The 22,744-nt window shown below is 41.5% G+C and overlaps 2 protein-coding genes across 11 annotated transcripts in view; one reads left to right on the forward strand and one right to left on the reverse strand.

Annotated features, from left to right (window-relative positions):
- aatka (apoptosis-associated tyrosine kinase a) overlaps positions 1-7,157 on the forward strand; it is a 37,434-nt gene extending 30,277 nt beyond the window's left edge. The window contains exons 11-14 of one of the 3 annotated variants that reach the window (XM_058414488.1): positions 333-3,531; positions 3,659-3,788; positions 5,021-5,221; positions 5,356-7,157. In XM_058414488.1, coding sequence (XP_058270471.1) covers positions 333-3,531; positions 3,659-3,788; positions 5,021-5,221; positions 5,356-5,384 — 3,559 coding nt within the window. In that variant the 3' untranslated portion in view covers positions 5,385-7,157. Of the gene's footprint in view, positions 1-332; positions 3,532-3,658; positions 3,789-5,003; positions 5,222-5,355 lie in introns of those variants that run through there. The other 2 variants (XM_058414505.1, XM_058414496.1) reach the window with 2 other exon arrangements.
- Positions 7,158-8,157: 1,000 nt separating this feature from the next.
- baiap2a (BAR/IMD domain containing adaptor protein 2a) overlaps positions 8,158-22,744 on the reverse strand; it is a 71,985-nt gene continuing 57,398 nt past the window's right edge. The window contains exons 7-15 of one of the 8 annotated variants that reach the window (XM_058410859.1): positions 19,902-20,054; positions 18,948-19,181; positions 16,831-17,041; positions 16,441-16,642; positions 16,185-16,253; positions 15,652-15,805; positions 15,284-15,321; positions 10,672-10,738; positions 8,158-10,366 (exon numbers count right to left, since the gene is read on the reverse strand). In XM_058410859.1, coding sequence (XP_058266842.1) covers positions 10,364-10,366; positions 10,672-10,738; positions 15,284-15,321; positions 15,652-15,805; positions 16,185-16,253; positions 16,441-16,642; positions 16,831-17,041; positions 18,948-19,181; positions 19,902-20,054 — 1,131 coding nt within the window. In that variant the 3' untranslated portion in view covers positions 8,158-10,363. Of the gene's footprint in view, positions 10,367-10,671; positions 10,739-10,939; positions 10,983-11,689; positions 13,918-15,283; positions 15,322-15,651; positions 15,806-16,184; positions 16,254-16,440; positions 16,643-16,830; positions 17,042-18,947; positions 19,182-19,901; positions 20,055-22,744 lie in introns of those variants that run through there. The other 7 variants (XM_058410877.1, XM_058410886.1, XM_058410850.1 and 4 more) reach the window with 7 other exon arrangements.

The raw sequence follows: 22,744 nt of genomic DNA on the forward strand, positions 1-22,744 counted from the left end.
ACGGTTCAATTAATCATACATTTAGCTTTTCCTAGAAATTTTTGATCATTAATTCTGGTCCCACACAACCATTCATTATACATGTAGTCAAGTCAAGCAAATGTTGACCTTCTGTGTGAAAGAAAGCCTGCTCTCTCTGTCAGCTCATCACAGTATAAGTGTTGGTCTTTATGCACCGTCTATATAGCTGTAGTACTGGCTTAGCATTTGCAACAGTAACCAAAATAAACGCAGCATACTTCTGGGCAGTTGCCCAGGCATTACGATAATTCAGGTATTGCATTTTTTATTCTACGTCTAAGAATTTTGCCTTTTTCATTGTGTATGAGCAGGTATGAAGTGATGCAGTTCTGTTGGCTGCAACCAGAGCAACGGCCTGTTGTGGAAGAGGTCTACCTGCTGTTGAACTATCTGTGTGCTAAAGGTACTGGTGAAGCGGAGGAGGACTTTGAGAAACGCTGGAACTCCCTCAGACCAAGTCTAGACTCAGGTAGCGCCCAAAGAACACCAGCCCTAGAGGTACCATCTTCTAATTCCTCATTCCCTCTGCTGGAGCACTTCTCCATGGTTGACAGTTTCCAGTCTGAGAGCGGTGATGAAATACTAACAGTCACTGAGACCAGTGATGGGCTCAACTTTGAGTACAAGTGGGAACAGGCCAGATCTGAACAGCCCTACTGCTCATCATCTACAAGTGGCCCTCTAGGAAGTAGCAACCCACATTACCAGGACATATACTATCCCCTCAGCAGTTCCACAGGAAGCTGCAAGGGGGAAAGTCTCAATCTGGGTGTTTCTCCATCTCAATACAAGTCAGATTACCCAGGTGTGGTCCCAGTGTTGAGTGCACACAGTCCGTCTGTTAGCAGTGAGTACTATATTCGCATCGAGGAACCTGTAGAGTGCAATATCAGTGTGGAAGAGGCCACTCTTGACTATAGTCCAGAACTTGAAGCCAGCAAATGCACCTTCTCCATGACTGAAATGAAAAGTCCTACTGAGGCTCATGCAAACACATACTGGCCAGGAGCAAAAGTCTCTAACAGCATTATCAATGACTCAGATGCTAGTCCAAGTGCTGCCCTCAGTGTTGAGCCACCACAAAGACAAGATATGAACCATATGGATTCAGCAGAACAATTAAGTCAATACTTTTCCCCCAGTGACCGAGATAGATTGCACTGTGAACTGGCACTCTCAGGAGAACAGGAAGTTACTTTGAAAAGAGTGCAAATATCTGAGTCTTGTCTTAAATCTGGGAGCTTGCACAATACAGGTGTACAAGAAACTCCACGTGGCATATCAGTTTCACTGAGCAGCCCCAGTCTGGGACAATGCGACCCTTACCTTGAAGCCAACCAGAGGACTGTGGAAAAAAATATAGCCAATGAGGCCTATTATGATATGATGGGTAGCCTACCGAAGAATATTCCCAGGCCACACAATATAACAGTTGATGTTGAATCTGCTGATTGTCTTCTTATGTCTGCTGCTGATCCAGAGGATGACATCAGTCATTTTACTGAGAGTGAAACAATTAACTGGACCTCAAACCACTCCACAAATAACAACACTTTAAACTTTGATGACCGGCAAACAAGGGGGTTTATTGACACCTATATTGATGTACACCACACCACACCTTCCTCCAGTGCCCAGAGCTTACAGCCAGGGACAATAACAACCAGGCAAAATTCACCAAGTTATCACTCTGATGCATTTAAACAGCACATGGAGGTTACTGGCATCAACTCAAGTGCATTTTCATACTCAGATTCATATACAGAGTGTGTGTCATATATACAACTCTGCTCTGAGGATCAGAAGATGGTAGAATCATCATCCCCAGAAAAACTCCAAATTATACATCCAGCCCAGAACACTCCTCATTTGTATATCAGAGAGAATATGACATATTTCCCTATAAGGGATTATTCAAATAGTCACCCTTTTTCTCTTTTAACTGAGAAATCGGTGACTAAGGACAGAAGCACAACTCCTGCAAAAGACATAAAAGTGCAGTCAGCTGGTCCTACAATCATGCCTGCAGCTCTGTCTGAGTGTGTCTCTGAGTGCTGTCATACAGGGGACAGCATTAGCCTGGTAAACATTGATGACTGCAGTGATGGTGATGTTACTGAAATTACCTCTGAGGTGTTTGCAGACTCTCCTTCTGATTTTGCAAAAGTTGGAGACATTAACCTAGCACACATACCATTACAGAGAGAGATTCAAAACCAAGACCCTCAGGAATTTATAGAGCTTGCCTCAAGTAGCAGCCCCTGTGAAGCCTTCAGTCCAGATGCTTATCACACATCCATTCTGCCCAAATCACTAGACAGCGGCTATGACACAGAGAACAATGAGTCACCCGAGTTTGTCATGAAAGACCTGGAAGGAAAACCAGTTCTCAGTACAAGTGTGGAATCAGAGTATGAAATGGTCCTTCAGATGGACCTCGAAGAAAATGATTTGACCCCAACTAGCAATAGTACTCTTAATCTGACAAGCCTGGGCAATAGGAATCAATACAGAGATTCAGCTTACTTTTCAGATTACGATGCAGAAAATGAAAAAAGTCCCTGTGAAGGAGGCAGCATCTTCTTTGACAACAAATTAGATGATTTCTTCGGAAAAGAACCTGTAAAAGATGGCTCTCTTAAGAAGGCTGGGAGAGATGGGGGCTTCCCAGTGAGTCAGAAGGAAGATCAGTATAATTTTCCAAGTATGACAGAAAATGTAGATAACGCTTTGCTTAGTGTCAAACAGTTGTGTGTTGAGAGGAAGAACATGGAGTTTGATCTAAGTTCATCTCCTGCATCAGGTCCAGTGATTACACTGTTAGCCCCATTTCCTCCAGAGATGGGAGGATGTTTGACCAAAGAATCTGCTCCAGATGATGGCCTCGGTGTGGAATCTGAGCACTCTGGAGAAGAGCCAGCCTCTGAATGCTTCTCCAGCACAGCTTCTGAGGGCTCATCATCAACACAGGAAGCCTCAACCATGGAGGACCAAGTTAACAGTACTAGCATGGGCTTCTCATCTGCAGACTCTCTGGGTTCAGAATCCACTATATTGGATGTCAAAGACTGTGAGAATGGGGAAGATAATACAGATTGCCAGATGGATGGAGAAAACGAGGAGAATAAAGGAGTGGAGGAACAAGCAGAGCTGGTCGAAGAAGCACTTTTGAATGTTAAGCGGGATAGTTCTCTGGACAATATTCTGCCTGCCTTACCAGAGAACCTGGACATACCAGCACCCCTGGGGAATTGTGAGGAAGACTCTGATGACAGCGATGAGTCAGATGAAGAGTTGCGTAGCTACAATGTCCAAGAACAGAGTGAGGAGAGTGAGGAGGAGTTCACCACTGTTCCGATGGTGGTCATGAGTGAGCGAAGTAGCACTAGGCACCTGCGTAGCCTTCTCAAAATGCCATCCCTCCTCACACAGTCCTTCTGTGATGAGCTTGAACGCAAGAAAAAAGCTGTCTCCTTTTTTGATGATGTCACTGTGTTTCTTTTTGACCAGGTCAGTTGCATTGCATCACATGGATGTTGTGGAATTTGAAATGTATAAGATAAAATACATTAATATAGCTGATCTAGTTACTAGCAAAGATTTTGTATATCTGAGAAATAGTATATTTATCTTCTAGGACAGCCCTACTGGTGAACTGGCAGAATACACCTTTCCCCCAGGGATGGAGGCAAATGGTCAGGCAGCAGAGTGTAAGGACCATCCATCAACGAAGGAAGTCAGTGACTCAGATAATGTAGTGCAAGATAGTAAGTATTGCACCTAAATGCACTGCACCTAAATCTAATGGACATATTTCACAGTGTAGCTAAACACCAATCAGCCATAAACCATTAAACCACTTGCCTAATATTGTGAAGGTCCCCCTTGTGCCACCAAAACAGCTCTGACCCATCGAAGTATGGACTCCACAAGACCTCTGAAAGCGTATTGTGATATTTGGTACCAGAATTTTAGCAGTAGATCCTTTAAGATCTGACTTTTTTTGTCCAGCGCATCCCATAGATGCTTGATTGGATTGAGATCTGTGGTATTTGGAGGACAAATAAACACTTTGAAATCTTTGTCATGTTCCTCAGTCCATTCCTGAACAATTTTAAGGGTCACTACCAGTAGGGAATACCACTGCTATGAATGAGTGTATTTGGTCTGCAACAATGTTTAGGCAGGCAATTTCAAAGTAGCATCCACATGAATGACAGGGGCGAAAGTTTCCCAGTAAAACGAACCCCAGAGCTTCACAATGTCTCCACTGGCTTGCTTTCTTTCCATAGTGCATCCTGGTGCAAGCTCTTCCCAAGGTTATTTGCACACACACACACACACACACACACACTCAGCCATCCACGTGATTTAATAGAAAACATGATTCATTAGACCAGACCACCTTCTTCCTTTGCTCCATGGTTCAGTTCTGATGCTCACATGCCCATTGTAGGTGTTATCAGCAGTGGACAGATGTCAGCATGGGCATATTGACTGGTCTGTGACTACAAATCCCCATACACAGCAAGCTACAATTTCTGATGTGCTTCTGATGCCTTTATCACAGTTATTTTTTTAGCAATTTGTGCTACAATTGCTCTTCTGTGGCATCAGACCAAACAGGCTAGCCTTTCCAACATGTAACAATGAGCCTTGGGCACCCATAACCCTGTCAGCAGTTCACCAGTTGTCCATCTTTGGACCACTATCGGTAGTTACTAGCCACTGCATCTTATCCAGTTGTCTAGGCATCACAATTTTGCCCATGTTAAAGTTGCCAATTTGTCCTGCTTCCAGCACATCAACTTCAAGGCCTGCCTGTTCACTTGCTGCCTAATGTATCCCACCCCTTGACGGGTGCCACTGTAATGAAATATACACCTGTCAGTGGTATTATATTATGTGGTTTTATGGCTGATAGGTGTATGGTAAGAAATAAAAACTGAAAAAAAACACTACTATTTCTATAAAAATAATAGACCCTCTTGATAAACAGGTGGGACCTTAGAGTGGGAGAACGATTTTCCGTTGAAGCCCAATGCTTCAACGTTAGAACCCACCTCTGACAGAATCTGCACTCCCCCAAACTCTCCAGTCAAACTTCCCGAGGAGAAGCCGGCACCCCAGTGTTCCCGCTTCAGTGTTTCCCGCTTCTCTATTACACAAGTGTCAGACTCAGATGTCAAGTCCATGGGAGGTCAGTACCACTCATTAACTTTCAGCATTATGAGATACATATGTGGTGTAAATATCTGCTAAAGAACCATTAAACGAAATGTTCCTTGTTCTGTGCTGCACATCACATCCTGTATTCTTGTCATCCCCACACAGGTAGCTGTTCAGATGGAGACCAGGCATGAGAACACATCCAGATTTCCTTTCGGGCTGATACGGCTCTAGATCCTCTTTGGTGTTTATTTAATGTTCTGGACAAGGGTTCTTGGAATCCGCAAGACAGTGCCTCATGCTGTAATTGAATTCTATTTGCCAACCATTTCTTTGTCTTGAGCCAGAGGTTGGCAATGACATTGTCTATTAAGGGCAGCATTTGAAAGTTCTGAAAAAACTCTAAAGGAAAAAAAAATATGTATGCATATTTAAGATAAGATTATTTGCCACACTCGTATAGCAACAATTAACTTTATTACAAACTGTAGCAACCATAAGGGCATTGGTTACATTGCTGTGCTCCTCACTGGCTTACTTACAGTGCACTCGTCACTCATTGGTCAGATCTTCCAGATGTTGGTTTTAACCGCAAAGTAAGTGAAAAAGGTTACGGTCTCGGCCGATTCAAATAACATTAAACTTTTGTTAGTTACAAGGGGTCTCAAATTGTGTACCAGACTGCAGACCATTTTCCATGGAGGCAATCACTTTTGAAACACTTTAAGCTAAAAGAAATTATGGCTCAGGTAAACTGTATTGAAGGATGTAAAAATTGGTACAGCATCAAAGTTTAAGCCACATTATGAAGATACTTGTGTTTTAATATAATATGCTTCCTCACTTTTACCCCAATTTTCCCCTCTGTGCTGCTATACAACCATGAGGATGTGGAAAATATTACATACATGCACTTTCTTAGTTGAAGCCTAGAGGTTATGTGCAAAAGTGTTTCCATCAACCATGTCTATTTATAGAGATACAGTTCAAATGTATCCCAGTTTTATTGCTGTCACTGATGTTCACCTATATGCAAGTGAACGCTCATCTCCATGTCTGTTGAGGTAGGGATTCAGCATTTCATTCTATCAGTTTACATATGCTGGGTTTGTGTGTCTTTAGTATCTTTGAGCTATAAGTACACAGTGATGGGATAAGTTCTGTTTAATAACAAAAGACTCCAGTATTTGCCAGTAATATGGCTCTATAATAGCCTTAACTAGAGAGAGAGAGAGAGAGAGAGAGAGAGAGAACAGACCTAACTGAATAAGATGCAAATCTTAAAGGACAACTCCACTGATTAAACCTCAAATTTCAGTTTGTTGACCTGTACACTGAAACATTGAATTACAAGCTCTATGAACAGCTCCTACAAATGGTACCTCATAACGCTGGAAGATGCTGGATGTATTGTTAGAGAAAACATAGCAGAGCATATCCGTATAAAAGAAGCAGAAGTGTAAAAAAAAAAAAAAAATGCCTGTCAAATAAATGCCTGTGGACTTCCTGTCTTTTCACTGTTCACGTTACACCTCTGTGTTATCCGACACTAAGTTCTTGGGAACATTTTTCACTTCAAATGCTGTAATGGTGTATGTTACTCGGCCTCAATACAGCTGCACAGGCTGTCAGGCTTACCCCAAGCACTACTGGGCCACACCCATAGTTTATTACTGTGCCAATATCCTCCAGTAGGCACCAGTATACACTGATCCTCTTTAACAGGTTTTTTTCAATCTGTACAATCCTCCAGCACTGTACTATTTTTGGAACACATATCAATAATTTCTAGAGGACAGATAGATGACTGTTTCAAGTTGCCAAAGTGATACCTGATCATCAGGAGTGAATCATCCTGTTACAGTACAGTGTGTGGTGTGTTTGTTCCTGCACTTGTAGTAGCACCATGGCTGTTGTTTCATTTCAACCCACTCCATGCTGACTGTAGTATTCCAAAAAAAAAATAAATGAATAAAAAAATAAAACAAACTCATGGTTTGTCCTTATGTGTCAGGTGTTTCATTGTAATGTTTCCCCTATTTTTCCTGCAAAAAAGCAGGTTTAGACTTGTGGGCTTGCTTAAATAAGCTCTAGTTACTATAGTAACCCTGTAAGTTACATATCAATGCTAAAGAAATCAGAACTGGTTAAGGTACGCATGTCATGTTACAGTTTTGCTAAATATGAGCTAAAGACGCTCTACTGCTACTTGTGCTTTAGCCAGTCACAGTCAAATCTACGAGTTACAAAGAAAGCTGACAAGAAAATCCTAGCAGGCAGAGAGACAACATTTTAACAAAAAAAAACCTCTGTGCATTTCATTGAAACGGTGTACTGTTAAAACAGCGAGTAAAAGTCAAGTGTGACCAACTGTTTAATAATTACCATCACAACCATTTATTTTACTGACCAAAAAGCCCACAGCCCCACTTAATCTGTTACTATTGGCTCACACCACCAAAGCTTATGATTTCATAGATCACACAGAAATCATAATCCTCTAGGTCAGGTTGGTGTGAACAAAAAGAAACCAAAAGCAAATGTGTGTCTTTTCACACCCTATTCCTTTCCCCTTCAATAAATGAGCAAATTTTAGTCTTGGTCTGCTGTTTTGGTTGTGAAAGTAGAATAGGTTTGAGATGATGATAGGGATGTAGCAATGGTTAAAATTAATTTAAGCTAACACGGTTGCTCTGACAGTCTAAAGTGAAGAGGAGTAGCATGGTTAACATCTCTAGCACAAAAGTAGGACGAATGCTTAATGTTGACCTACTCAATATTCCACTCGAAGTTTTATGTGGTCCGTTTCCCAATCTTTTTCAAATGCATGGCCACTGGTGTGCTCATGAAGTAAGCAATATACACTTGATTTCATCGATTTTATTTGACAAAGAACAGAAATATGTCTTATTAAAATGCATCAACATAAATAAGCATGAAAAGAATAAAGACAAAGCTTAAAATGGATTTGGAAATAAAAAAAAAAAAAATCAAAGACTGTTTTTCAAAAACATGCATTCATTCTCCGAATGCGGTGCGATTCCAATAAGACATCCAGTGATCCAGTTTCCAGTCTTACCAGTGCACTCAATTAATCCCAGGATATGCTACTGCAAGTACACATAAGCTTTCAAGATTAAGTAGGATTTAGAACTAGTTTTCAAAAAATAAAAATAAAAAATAGACACCTATAGCTAAACAATATCAAGGTGTTAAGGAAAAAGAAAAATGAGATCATGAAACGTGAAAGCAAAACATTTTCAGGCGTATTTTAAGCTAAGTCAACCGTAGCAATTCTTCTATAATAGGATTGTACATGTTTTCAGCACAGAACACGTAATGCCCTGTGTGTTAGAGAAAATGTCACGAAAAAAAAAACAAAAACATTTAAATCTTAAAAGTTCATATCTGCTGGAGTTCTGAGCTCCAGGATTAAGAAAATTTTTTAATAAGCAGAAGAGTGATGCAAGATCTGCAGATAAGTGGATTTATTTATTATTAACATTTCAACACATGGGTCACACGATGCAGTGCAACCAAGGGTTCCCAGTTCAATCCTGAGCACAGGTTACTGCGTGTGCATTACACTTTTTGTGCAACCAGTGTTGGTGTGGGGTTTCCTCCTTATTCTACAGTTTCCCCTCATCCCACCCCCCAAAAACAAAATGGTGGAAGGTGACTGTAGACTCAAAAGTGTCCCTAGGTGTGAATGTGTGTGTGTGTGTGTGTGTGTTTTCTGTGATAAACCGGCATCCCATCCACGGATCAAGATGAAGACGCCCAAGATGAAACGCTTGGTGAACTTGGTGATGTACTTCTCAAGCAAATCGAGAAAACGTTCTATTTACACTAATTGTACATTTTAAGCACTTGTACACGTGCTCATAAGCCCACAAATCTATTTTTTGTTTTGTTTTAAGAAGCAGTATTAATGTGAGAGAACAAACAGTATTGTTTATATTGTTTTTTTTTCTCTACGCAGTTAGTCAACAGCACAAAAGTTTCATTTCATGGTGTCTATAATAAAATTCAAAATGAAAATAAAATAAAAAGCAAACATAATTAAAAAAAAAAATAAAAAAAATAATAATAATAATAATCTGAAGTTTCCCCTTTGCCTATGAACATCTAGGCTTTTTTTTTTTTCTCTCAAAGCTAGAACACCTAAAGCTGTAGAAGGCACAAACCCCTGGTGGGGAAAAAAACAAAACAAAAACATTGTACAAGCTTCCCTGCCAGGAAACATACAGAGAAACTGCTAGAGCTTTATATAGAAGCAATAAAGACGAGTGCAGTGACACTTTCATTATTAAAGTGTCCACAGTATAGAGGCGCCGGAGTACATTTACATTGATTCATTTGGCGAACACATTTCACTATTCACAGCGAGTTGCAGCTCAGCTGAGGGTTCAGGGACATACTCAATGTTTTTTTTGGTTTTTTTTGGTAATGCTGGCTGGGATTTAAAGTGATCAGTAACCCAAAGCCTTTACCACTGAGGCCCCGAAATAAAGCCTCATTTTTACAGCAGCTATAGCAATGGCAGAGGAAAGCCTTAAGAACAGAGTGAAAATAAGATCACTTTTTATTCCACATCTAATATAAACTAAAGCTCCAATTTTACCTCTGACTAAAGACGATAAAAGACAAGGCTTACTCCAGTAACACATAAATGAGGGATGAAAGAAAAAAAAAAGAACTAAAATAATCTATACTCAATCATGACATTTTTACAAAGGGAAGCCATTTGCCTTTTGATGTAACTAGCCTTTTTTGTGAATCATTTCTTAATTTTGTGTCAAAACCCTTAACCAAACACACATGATTGTATATAACCATAATGGGACTGAATCAATATGAGAACTGATCTATAAACCTTTCCCACAGACACAGCTCATTTGTCTTCAGAGCAGCTCAGACTGAAGCTTGATATTTGTGCAGAACTATACAGCAATGTTTAGGAAACTATATGAAACACCTGTTTAATTCCTAGTACCCCGAGTTATGGATCCAGGGCTTTTATCCCCAGTTGACCTATAGAGTCTTAAGCATGTGGCTCCGTGTATTATCTCAGGTGGTAGAGAGCAGGCCTGCGAACAGGCCGCGTTAGTAGAAGAGTTGAGCTGTGTGGCCGTCCATCAGGCTTGATCTGAGGTAGACCTCCAGGGAGCGGTCACTGGAAGAAGAAGGGGGGTGTCAACAAATATCGTCAACATGTGAACTGGTGCACATGAGTCACTTTAGCAGGCAAATTTTTTGAATCTGTGCACTACAAACTACAAGTGAATTTGGTCAAGATAAAGAGTACTGCTGAAAGGCATACGGTGATTCATTTGACATATACTTATGAACAAAAGTACTTCTTCTATGGAGGGTGTATTGAGCAAGCATGCAAATGAATCAAGACGTTGTCAACTAAGTGCTAGTGTGTACATTTGTTAGGCATTGATAGGCATGCATTAGTGTTAGATTTCGAGTTACCTCCAGTGCCAACATTTTGCCTCCATGAAAACACCACCTTCTGGCAACCAATGACCTGTCTGATTGGCTGGTACAAATTACACCACAAGGAAAGAGAACCAACCAGAGAGGCCGGTGACAGAATGAAGGAAAAAAAAAAAAGAAAGAAATAACAGAGAAGCCCCACTCCCCAATTATACGCCAGACAACCAATGAGAGCAGAGGGAAAATGAGCGAGAGGAAAGACATGATTTGTTTGGCTGAGCAGCGATGGAGGCAGGTGACTTACGGAGGTCCTGTACACTCAGAACCGGGACAATTCAGGACCCAAACTGGAAGGTAAAGAGAGTCCATGGGTTTGTACCGGAGCTCAGCTCAGACTAGGATTATGCATGGCTACATATCCGACTGTTAGTTTTGTGTAGGATGGTGGGAGGTTACTCATTTTGTGGCATGGTGTCTTTGAGTTTTGCACTGGCTCAGATGGATGAAGGACATTCCAACCCTATGCTCCTACATGAGTAAATAAAACATCTCTACAGATGATGAGGGGTTCAAAATATAGTGTAAAATGAAGAGTCTGCCCATAGCAGTCATCCAATTTGCCTTTGATAAGACCAATTTCGGGAACAAAAGATTCTTCTCACACAATAAAATATGTTTAACCATCAAATATGTAAAACGGGTGTCAGGACCCTATACTAAGTTCACTACTGTTATCCTTAACACACACATCTCACACAGCAGACAGACAGCATATCCACTACGACAAAAAATACCACGATCACATTAAGACACAAACCTAAGCACACCTCTCTCACTTACTCACACACACACACACACACACACATATACATACTCTCACACACTCAACACACACATAGAATACAGAAACAGCATTCTATATGTATTACAAAAAGGATTTGGTACTAAAGTTGGTGAGTGGGCATTAGATGAGCTCAATATAATGATGTAGTGCAGAAATGCAGAAACACACACCATGGATTCAACAGCATGGATTCAAGTTAACAATCATATATAATTTGAACAAGTGTTTTATTAATATATAGATATATTTATATATTATATATACTTTTTTTTTGTAAAAATCCACAATACATTCAAGGTCAACATGTTGCTGAAGTTCCTCCATAGCATGCATTTTGTGATGGAATGTTTTCTGTATACTGATTTCTGTGCATTGTAAATTGATTTACAAGAAAAAGAAAGCATTTTAAAAGAGACAAAAGGTACAAAAGCACAGCAGGATAGTACACCACGGCTCCAGAGGATCTGTCAGCTGACCATTTTGGAACACGACAGATTAGAAATGAGAACATATTACAGCTTTTTATTATTATTTTTCTTTTGCAATGGAAATTACAGGAGCTTCAGGTCTCAGGGATGAAAAGAAAGCAGGGATGCAGGGAAGAAGAAAAGAGACGCCATTTACACCTGGTTGTTTCACGCATCTTGAGTCTCAGAATTATATCCTATAATCCAGTTCTAATTATAAATACAATCAGACAGGAGAGGTTTTAAACCGATTTAAATCAGAGATGCATTTGGGTCAAATGTTAGACAATAAATGCATCTCTCTCTCCTGAGTATAGTGGTCGTCATATCTGAATTCAACATTAATATCACACTTTTTAAGTGATCTTTGCAGAAGCTGTATTTATCCATTCCATTACTACATCGAGACTTTTAGTTTTAGCCTTCTGCAACCATCTGCTTAGGCCTGCCCTATAATATGCGGCAATATTGTGCCTCTTAAAACCCAATGTTTTGTAACCAGTGAACTGTAAACGTAGCAGAAATGCTGTAAATGAGAAAGCTACTTATTGCGATATGAATATATAGAATATATATATATAGTAATAGAAGGAATGTTTTTCCAAAATGTGGCTATTGCAGTTAGAGCTACAGATCTATGTCTAATTGTGCAATTCAGAAAACCATTTCACTTTGGCAATCATGTAGAATTATTCATTAATTATTTAACTCTTACCACTACCAACTTTTGTGTAAAACAACTGGAATCAAGGCACAGCATGGGAAGATGGTGGTCATGTATAATGAGCTAATCTGAATATTACTTGCTGCACTGCACAAGTACCCAAATCTGGTCCTGCTCTACCCCCTGTCCTAAACATATGAATGTTTTTCCTGCTTTGTTAAAGAGCTGACTAGTCGAGTCTGAGCAGGAAAAACACTACAATGTACATCCTTTGCTCCACAGCAATAACATTTCAATCTGGATATCCAGAGAAGGATTTGATATCAGAATGGATAACAGGATACAAACCTGATACTTTGATACCACAACCAGATGTAAATAAAATGATGGTGATTTTCTTTTTAGATTTTGCTATATTATGTGATGGTAGCATGGTAATATTACTCATACTGTTGTAGATTGATCATAATAGCCTACCTGTTTGGGCCTACTTGGCTTGTATATCGTACTTATTCACTGATTTGAGATGTTTCAGAAATAATAAAAGGAGAAGTGTGGCCTGTACTGTGAATTGATGTTTCACAACAATGTTAAGAGTGACACACCCTCTGGGCTGCATGTCGCGCTGCTTAAAGACACGGTGGAAGCACACAACGCTCTACAAAACACAGAGAGGAAAAAAAACACGCCGCACAATGGAACCATAAAGAGAATACAAGGCTCTGCGGCGAGCGAGAGCTTCAATAGTGCCAGTCCACAGCGTAAAGAAAAGGACAAACGGCACATGTCTTTTATGGAAGGAGAGCTGCTTGAAAATATCGACATAGCTTTTGGCACTTTTACATGATGATGTCCTTTAAAAAAAAAAAATCATCATCATAAAAACACAACAGTTGCAGAACTTGTGCACATGCATGGGAGAGGAGTCCAGTTGGAGAAGTCCACGGCGGCAGCGGGCAAGGCGAAGAGCAGCTCAGTGTCTGTAAAGGTGCGAGGCGAGCAGATGGAGCGCCCTCTGGCTCTCTCTGTCAGAGTCCCCCCCGACCCACCACACGCCACCGGCACTATGGCCCCCCGGCGACAACACGCAGGGGAGGAAGAGAGGACAGAAAGGAGGGATGAGAGCGGCCTTCTTCCACTGAAGGAGGGGTGCGTGGAGGCACGTGTTAGGATTGTTTTGAGGGGGGTAGGGAAGGCTAGAGGGGAAACTGGGAAGGAAGGGGTGCAACCCCTGTGCTATCCGGAGTTGTGTCTGTGTCTGATAGCCTGTCTGTGTTCACACTGTCGAAATCAATTTGCCATCGGAACTGTGGAACAAAGAGAGAAGGAAGCTTGCCAGGTCGGACACACTTAGAAAGAAATGGAGAAAAGACAAGACAGCCAAAAGAAGTGGAGGAAGGAAGGGATGGAAGTGAGTTTTTTAAGGGGTAAGGAGGGATAGGAGCACTGTTTTAACAAAAAAAAAACCCAGGAGCTCCACAAAAGTACTAGATGACTGAAGATTTTGGGTTATCCCAAAAAACAAACAAACAAAGGAAAAAAACAACAAAAAAAAACAACAACAGTGGGCCAGATTTGAGGTCATATGGCTATCAAAGTTCTTCAGTATAAGTTAATTGCATGGCTAGATGGGATTCAGTTTAGACGTACAGACCTAAAGACAGGAGTTCAGGGCACACAGGATACGGACAATGAGGTCAGAAATGATGCATTGCACATGTTGATGATGCTTCTCTCAGCCCTCAAACCCACCAACTCGCTCAAACACATACACAACACAAAGACATACATCCAGCCTTGTCCAGTCAAACACATAGGGCATATATTGTTGTGTTCCTTTAGGGGAGGTTGGGGGCATTTAAAACACAAACTTTTTCACATCTGCTACTTATCTGAGCTGACAGATGCCACAATGAGGAATAAGGATAGGTAAATACTGATAAAAGACAGGTATTATAAGAATACTCCTAATTTTTTCCTATAGCTGTAGTGTGGACCCCAGACAAGAATTTCCACTAGAAGGATACCCAAAACCACAAACACATATATATAAATATATATATATATTTTAAGTTATCAGGGTTTTTTTCCATTACCACCATCTCATGTTAAATTTTCTTTGAGCTGTATTTATAACTGTGTCTCCATCCCAATGTTTTATTTAACCTGTTGTAAACATAGACATTAATTTAAAAGAAGTTTGAATTCAGGGTAAGGGCAGTCAATAAACTTCTCTAGAAAGTTTTAATGAATTCCTTAAACTCCTGCATGTTCAAATTGTGGTTAGAAAGCCATAATGAATTCTTCGGCAAGATCCGCTCTCACGTCTGTCTCACCCGAAGACCTCTTGTTATAGTAATGAGTTTAAATATATTCCTATTTATTCAGTGACTGCACTTAGCCTTCCATTTATAAGCAGCTGTGTTTCTCTGTTTTCTTTTCCCCCCTTAGTACAGGGAAACATGCTCACATTCTTGTCCGGGGTAATCACATACATTGCATTTGTGGTGAAAAGTGATCAGGCCCAAAAAAAAAAAAAAACCACCACCACAGGAGTATTCCTTTAATCACTGTTCACTATCAGAAGGATCTTCCCGCTATCTGATTCATTTGACACCATACAGTTCATTTCTTACATATAACACATATCAGTTCCTCCACATTAAATCTTACCTTGTGGCAAAACGACTGTCATAATCCTCAATTGCTGGCTGTGAATTTGTAAAAAGAACACTCTGAAGTGCACGGAAGCAGAGCCGGTGAAGAAGGTGTAATTGGTGTTAGTTTACAAAAAAAAAAAGAAAGTAAAAAAAAAAAAAGAGTCATGCATTGTTCAGTGCAGCATAATCAGAAACAAGGGTGTTCTGCTCCAGCAGGTGGAGACAGTAAGCTTCTGAGCTCTGAGGATTATGTCCCCATTAAGAAGACTGGAATCATGCAGAATCAGAGACGGTATAGGAAATTTTAGCTGAGAAAGCTACAAGGTTAATAGTTTGCGAGCATGCTTGCGTGTGTGTAAGTGGGTGTGTGTTTGTGTGTACCTGTGTGAAGCCAGCCATGCTGTAGGGACGCGGGCGATTCTGTGTGAGACTCTGAGCCAGCAGACGGGCGGTCAGACCGTAGTCAGGCATGGGCAGAGACGTGTCGTCTCTCTCCAGAAGGTTCCCCGTGCTGCTGCTCTTCCCGTGATGTAGACTGAAGGAGAGTGCACAATCAGCCCAGACTACTCAAGCCCATAGATGCACCGCTGGAGGTCGCTGTAGCTTTTATCAAATCTGTTTTTGCCGTGGTCTTTTTCGAATGCAAAAGAAATGTCACCCAAAACCCAGCTTTTTTTTTTTTTTTGCCAAGACAGAGCACCCAAGCAAGAAATTTCCCAAATCCACTTAAGAAGCAAATATAAGAGATGAGTGCACTTGGTTTGTGTCAAACCTCTAGGAAACTACAGCCTGAGAACAGCCTTAACAAAAATTGAATCAACCTTGAGATTGTCGCTATTATCAAAGATTCGCACTACGCAAGTTGGAAAAAAAAACAATAAACACTTGGAGCGAAAGAGCGTGAAAGTACGTACTTAACTCGCAGCTTGTCACTGTCACTTTCAGGTAACACTCGCGTGTAAGAAAAGGGGAACCAGCCTCTCCTAAAAAAAAAAATTGAGAGAAAAATAGAAGTCAATATTTAGTGCTTTTAAAAGTAAATCAATAATACGCACCCCCAAGAAGGCAGTAATGGTAAGAACAAAACCTCCAGAGTTTTGTTTTGTTCAGTCATGTCCCAGCTGTTGGTAAAAACAGGTTTTTGTCGATTCCCACAGCACAACGACTTACATCTTGTTCTTCTCGTTCTCTCCATAATGCCAACCATCCCGAGCCTCGGGCACCAGCAGCGTGATAATGTCACCCTCGGTAAAGCTGAGCAGTGTGCTGTTGTCACCAGCAGCATGAGAGAAGATAGCCTGCACACGCGAGCGCCCATTTTTCTCCAGTCCTGCTGCCATGGAGCTGGACCTGGGGAGAGTCCTTGTCTCTCCTGTGGGAAAGAGTTATGAGATCAAGATACTAGGTTTCTACTAGGTAGAATTCAATTTAGCAACAATTTAAAATGCCAGAACTGTGCTGCTTCCAGGATATGAACATTTAGGTACAGAAGGAGAATGAGTGTTAATTTTAAAAATATTCTAGCTGCTTGACTGCTTTGTATGTGGCTCAGTCTCATACCCACGGTGGCCTTGCTCTTAGCGGGCTGGGGTCTGCGGACAGGCAGGGTGTTGGAATAAACCTCGCTGACCTGCCTCTGTGGCTGACTCTGGGACTGAGGCTGTGGAGAGGCAGGTCTTCCCTGGGACACGCCCCCTTCAGCCCAGTACTCCTCCCCTTGCATTCCTGTTGTACCATTGACCAGAGACATGCCATCAGGACCCATCAGCCTCTGCAAACAGGATATACAAAATGAAGATTAGCAACAACATTTTTGCTCGTAGGCACCATAAAGTACTAATATGGATGTAGACACTTAAACTATGGTCAAAGATGCTTGATATATCTGTCGGAGTTTGCTTTTTAGTGTATTAATCATTTTAGTGTTTTGTTACTCCCCTAAGGAGCACACCTATATGTATAAATAAATATATTAAATGAAATCTGTCCTCAATAAAATCCGACCTAATCAAGTTCTAATACTAATACCAATTTAAAAGCCAATTGTTTATACAAATGGCTATTAAAACAGGCCACACATAATCTCAACTCTTCTGCTTCACTAAAATGTATTTTTCTCCTCTTGCTTGCTTCTTTACTCTTGAATAGCTGGCTGCATGCTTTCCATTACCTGTATAAATAAATTAGTAAATAGATGAAAAATGACTGATTAGTAGAAATTGGTAGAAAGTAGGTGAATGAAAAGGGGAAGGAGTGAGAAGTGGGTGGTGACATGAAGTGAGTTAAGAAGCAAGTAAAGGAGAGAGAGTGAGGCAGTGAAGCAGTGAAAGAGTGGGTAAAGCATTGAGCAAGTGAGTAAGAAAAGTAGTAAGTGAAAGAATAAAGCAGTGAGTTAGCAAGAGTGTAAAGCAGTGATTGAGTGAGTGAAGCAGCGAGTAAAGCAGTGAGGTAGTGCGTGAGTAAAGCAGTGAGGTAGTGCGTGAGTAAAGCAGTGAGGTAGTGCGTGAGTAAAGCAGTGAGGTAGTGCGTGAGTAAAGCAGTGAGGTAGTGCGTGAGTAAAGCAGTGAGGTAGTGAGTGAGTAAAGCAGTGAGGTAGTGAGTGAGTAAAGCAGTGAGGTAGTAAGTGAGGGAAGCAGTGAGGTAGTGAGTGAGGGAAGCGATAAGGTAGTGAGTGTGTGTAGCAGTGAGGTAGTAAGTGAGCGAAATAGGTAGTGAGTGAGTGAAGCAATGAGGTAGTGAGTGAAGCAGAGAGGTAGTGAGTGAGTGAAGCAGTGAGGTAGTGAGTGAGTGAAGCAGAGAGGTAGTGAGTGAAGCGGAGGGGTAGTGAGTGAAGCAGTGAGTGAGTGAAGCAATGAGGTAGGGAGTGAGTGAAGCAGTGAGGTAGTGAGTGAGTGAAGCAGTGAGTGAGTGAAGCAATGAGGTAGGGAGTGAGTGAAGCAGTGAGGTAGTGAGTGAGTGAAGCAGTGAGGTAGGGAGTGAGTGAAGCAGAGAGGTAGTGAGTGAAGCGGAGGGGTAGTGAGTGAAGCAATGAGGTAGGGAGTGAGTGAAGCAGTGAGGTAGGGAGTGAGTGAAGCAGTGAGGTAGGGAGTGAGTGAAGCAGTGAGGTAATGAGTGAGTGAAATAGTTAGATAGTGAGTGAAGCAATGAGGTAGTGAGTGAGTGAAGCTGTGAGGTAGTGAGTGAAGCAGTGAATAAGTGATTCACAAGCTATAGCCACATACTATATATTTGAGATTGTATTGAAAAAGAAATGTAAAAGTATGAACTGGGTCTAAAGTCACACGAGACATATTCTGGCATTAATATCAGACAATAGCCAATGTAACTAGATCCAGCTTGGATATTAAAATTTGCTGAGGGTGAGGTGCTCTGTACAATAGCACTGTCTGCAAAAATGAGATGAAGCAGACGCATATCTTGTACTGGCCTATGGAAATGTTCACTCGCTTCCTCTTTCCTTACCAGTCATCCATCTCACCACATGATAACATCAGCATCTCAATAGGCTCATTTACATCTTCCTACCACACAGGAAGCAAATGATCAGCCTAAGGAATCGCCTTTGTGAACATCGGTGTTGAATATGTAAGATAATGTCACAGGCTTTCACATAGAATGACAAAATTTTCTTTAATAATGAGCTTTAGTTAGGTAGTAGGTGGGGAGATGCCACTCACTCCTGGGTGGCCCATGAGGGCCGCTAGCTCAGGGGGCACAGGCAGGGGCTGAGCGCCAGGGATCGGGTCTGAGATGACCAGGTTGCCCTTAGAGGAATGCAGCGGGCTGGAGAGAAGGGGGTTCGAGCCAGACATCATCTGCTGCACCAGCAGCATGGCCCTCTCTGGGAGCTTGTTGGGATCGGAGCAGGATTGCTGCCACACTGGGATCTTCTGGGTGAGCAGATCCTTGCCCTAGACACAGAAACATAAAAAATCAAATAAAGCCATTTCTGAATCAGACTTTCTTCATTACTGATTAATTCAGTATGCAATTTGATTTATGTAATCTAAAGATTAGATCATGCAAAAGCTGGTCTTTCAGACTCTGCTGGTAATCACGACAGGGCTTCTCTTTCTCCTCACCTCTTCGCCCTCTATTCCAACACGCTGCAGCGTGGGTGAGGAGCCTGCCTCTGTACCCATCCGCCCACTCCTCGCCCAATGACTCACTTGCTCACACACACAGACACACACACAACAAGTGTACCATTTCTAAACTCTTCCCACACATGCCCCTGCACTGCTGCTGAACTTACTGTCAGGTTATTTCTCTCTCTACACCATGCATAATACCATTATCAGGGCTTAGACTATACAAAGACATACAGACAACACAAACAAACAATCACACACACACGAAAATGAAGCATATGTAGTATGACCCACTAGCTCTTTTTAAATGTTCCTAAAGAACAGTTCTTTTTCTGTGTACAAAACCAATGACAGAAATGAGCTCTTCTGCTTTGGTAATTGCAACAAACATAATGCAGCACAGAGCAGAACATAGCAGGAGTGAGCTCGGGGAATTGCCATGACAACTGCTAAGATTCTGCCGAATGGCCTTTGCATTGCGTTGGACAGTTTGTTAGCAGATTTCAACAGACCGTCGCATGAATTTGCTCCATCTCTCACCTTGCCATGATAAGCACTGCTGTTCTTGGCCACAGCGCACTGGCGGTCCACCAGGAAGCAGTATCTCCTGCGCTCCTCTGACAGAGCCGTTTTGTAGCCCTCTGCGATGAAGGTGTCCAGCTCGCTCTGCTTAGTGTTGATGGTCTCCACATACTGATCACATACAAAGGGGGAAAAAGAAAATTGAGCAGTCAGTCAAAATTCTGTACAGTAGAAATCAGTGAGTTAATGTGATCAATTTAACTGCCACTAGGAAGGTTGCTTGGCATATTGGCTTATATAGGAAACAGGAAAAAGAATAATTGTTACACATTAACATCATATAGACAGGTATATATATATAAAGGCTCTAACCGACTTATAGGTCTAGTCAACCTTGATTTTGGACCTCTGCATTTAGGTCTCTGCAAAAATGCCTGAGCAAAAACTCGTATACAGAGATAAAATAAATAATAAAATAAGTACTATGGACAAGTGAGTCATCCTTCACCATGTTTGCGACAAGTGGGAGGCAAAAGAACAGTCCAAGTCTGAATGCTTGACCCTACAGTGAGGGGATCTGTTAGTGCTGATATACTGTGGGAGGTATTTTGCAGGATGTTTTGGTTCCACTTGTTCCTTTAGAGTGAAGGGGCACTGTAAATCAATACAGCTTTATTCTGACTAATTGCCTTTAGCCTATGATGAAACATTTCTGTCTTAAAACTTTCTTTTAATGTCACTCTTCTTTGTATGAGATATAGATTCATTTCATTCAGCCATCAACACATCTTGCTCATCATGCCACCCTAATAAAAAAACTGTTAAGTCCCAGTATACCAGCTATCCCTAGAGAGGGTTATACTTGGTAGAGAAATATTATAAAACATCATAATGGTGTTGACATACTTGCACTGAAAAATAGTGTGTCTTGAAATCTCTTTTCCCCCTGTGAAACTTGTGCTCCTTTCATTCAAATGTGACCATGCCTCTGACCCACTGCCCTCATTTTAAAAAGCATGTGGACATTTCATCTGTCACTTCACCCGTTCCTCTCTCCCTCTCTACCCACTCCCCTCTCCTATCAGCAGGAGTTTTCACCTGATGGAAATGTCAGCACCATTACAGAACTCATTACTGGAACACATCCAGGTGTTCCAACACTCAAATGTAATTTCCCCACAAAGGGGTAAGGGGCCTCCCCGCTGGCTTGCTGTGTTATCATCCGTTTCAATCATATCGCTGTGTTCACCCTGGGAGAAGGAGATTTGCCATAATGAGAACAGAACTCTTCACACATACATTTGCGCAGCGTGGAATCAATAGCGGACAGAGGACCAAGTTAATGACGCCACCGGAGGGAGAGAAAAGTAGCTGACAATCTAAACAAAGCAAAGAAATCTCCCTCGGTCAGTTATAATGGTGTTTCATCAAGGCACACTCTGCTGTCCGATGCTGTCTCGGGTTGAGATTGAACATCTGCAAGGTATGCGGGACTGGACGTAGGTTAGTGTTAATTGTTAATGTTAATTGTTGAAAAGGCTTTATTATTATAGCACAAACCGTCCTAAAGAGAAAGCAATAGCAGCATTTCTGGGGCATTACCGCACATGCAGTTCATTATTCAACCACAGGCTGGTGCTAGTTTCTCACTAAAATGCTCAGAAATGACCAGCGTCCACACTGTGTACAGACGTAGGCTGTGCATATGTGGGTTGCAGGTCTCTCTTTATACAGTTTGGCTTGCAGCCAGTAGATTAAAGGATGAAGTTTTCAGTGGTGAACTGACATACAATCAGTAGCAGTCTGTTAAACAGTACAGTGTGGTGGGGTCATGTCCTCTACAGACCCCTTGCAGAACAGCTTTCGGGTTTAGTGAAAAGGAGGAATGAAGCATGAGTCATACAATTGCAGAGATATGGAGTGAAGATCAAAAAGAAAGAAAAGAAAGGAAGAAAAGCAAGTGTACAAGTAACATGAAGTAAGTCAGAGGTCAGTTTTGTGGCAAGGAATCAAGACCAGCAAGTGAGTGAGCACCCAGACATGTCAATGCATGATGGATGGAAGGAGAAGGACCTTCGTTTTGATATATGACAGCTGTCAGCCACGCTCCAGCCAACACACAGGCTCAGCTGCTGTGACTGGTTGAGCATGCAGAGGTGGAAACTCAGCCGTACTGCAGCCTCCACACTCACATGCTTCTCTCACTGTGCTCAGATTCCCACTAAACCTCTGAGGCTAATCACGGCTTCTGGAGAACCAGTCGAGCCGCTCGCTCGTGACTCACAAAACATTTATCATATGACAGGATCTGTCTGACAGAGAGAATGAGAAAGAGAGAGAGAGAGAGAGGTATGTTTGTGAATTAACTTTAGCCCCCTGAATATACACAATGGACCCGAGCACCTCCATGTTTGATACTCCATCAAAGAACTCCATCAATGAATTATAATATGGAATTAGTGAGGCTGTCTAAATGGAGTCCACTTATTAAAATACTTTCCTGATAAATAGCAATAGCAAAAGCTGTGCAGTAAATGAACGATGCAGCGAGGCAGGGACTTTTATATCTGCTTACACTGCAATCAGTTATTCTTCTGCACTCTTCAGCACTCTTCTAGCCTCTTTTTCCAAAGCCAATACCTAATCCTGATCCTTCACTGGCTTCATGCATGAGATTTTGCAAGCAATGTGTTTGTATGTGTATGTGAGAGAGAGAGAGAGAGAGAGAGAGAGAGAAAGAGAGCATTATTTTCCTCTAACAGCATTAAAACTGTTAATTCCTCTTCCTCTACAGCAACATTTTTACTTTATTACTAAATTATGCATGACACTTTTTATTTTTAATTTAGTTATGTCTGGAA

The sequence above is a fragment of the Hemibagrus wyckioides genome, linkage group LG02 (assembly GCF_019097595.1).
Source record: "Hemibagrus wyckioides isolate EC202008001 linkage group LG02, SWU_Hwy_1.0, whole genome shotgun sequence".
Classification (NCBI taxonomy): domain Eukaryota; kingdom Metazoa; phylum Chordata; class Actinopteri; order Siluriformes; family Bagridae; genus Hemibagrus; species Hemibagrus wyckioides.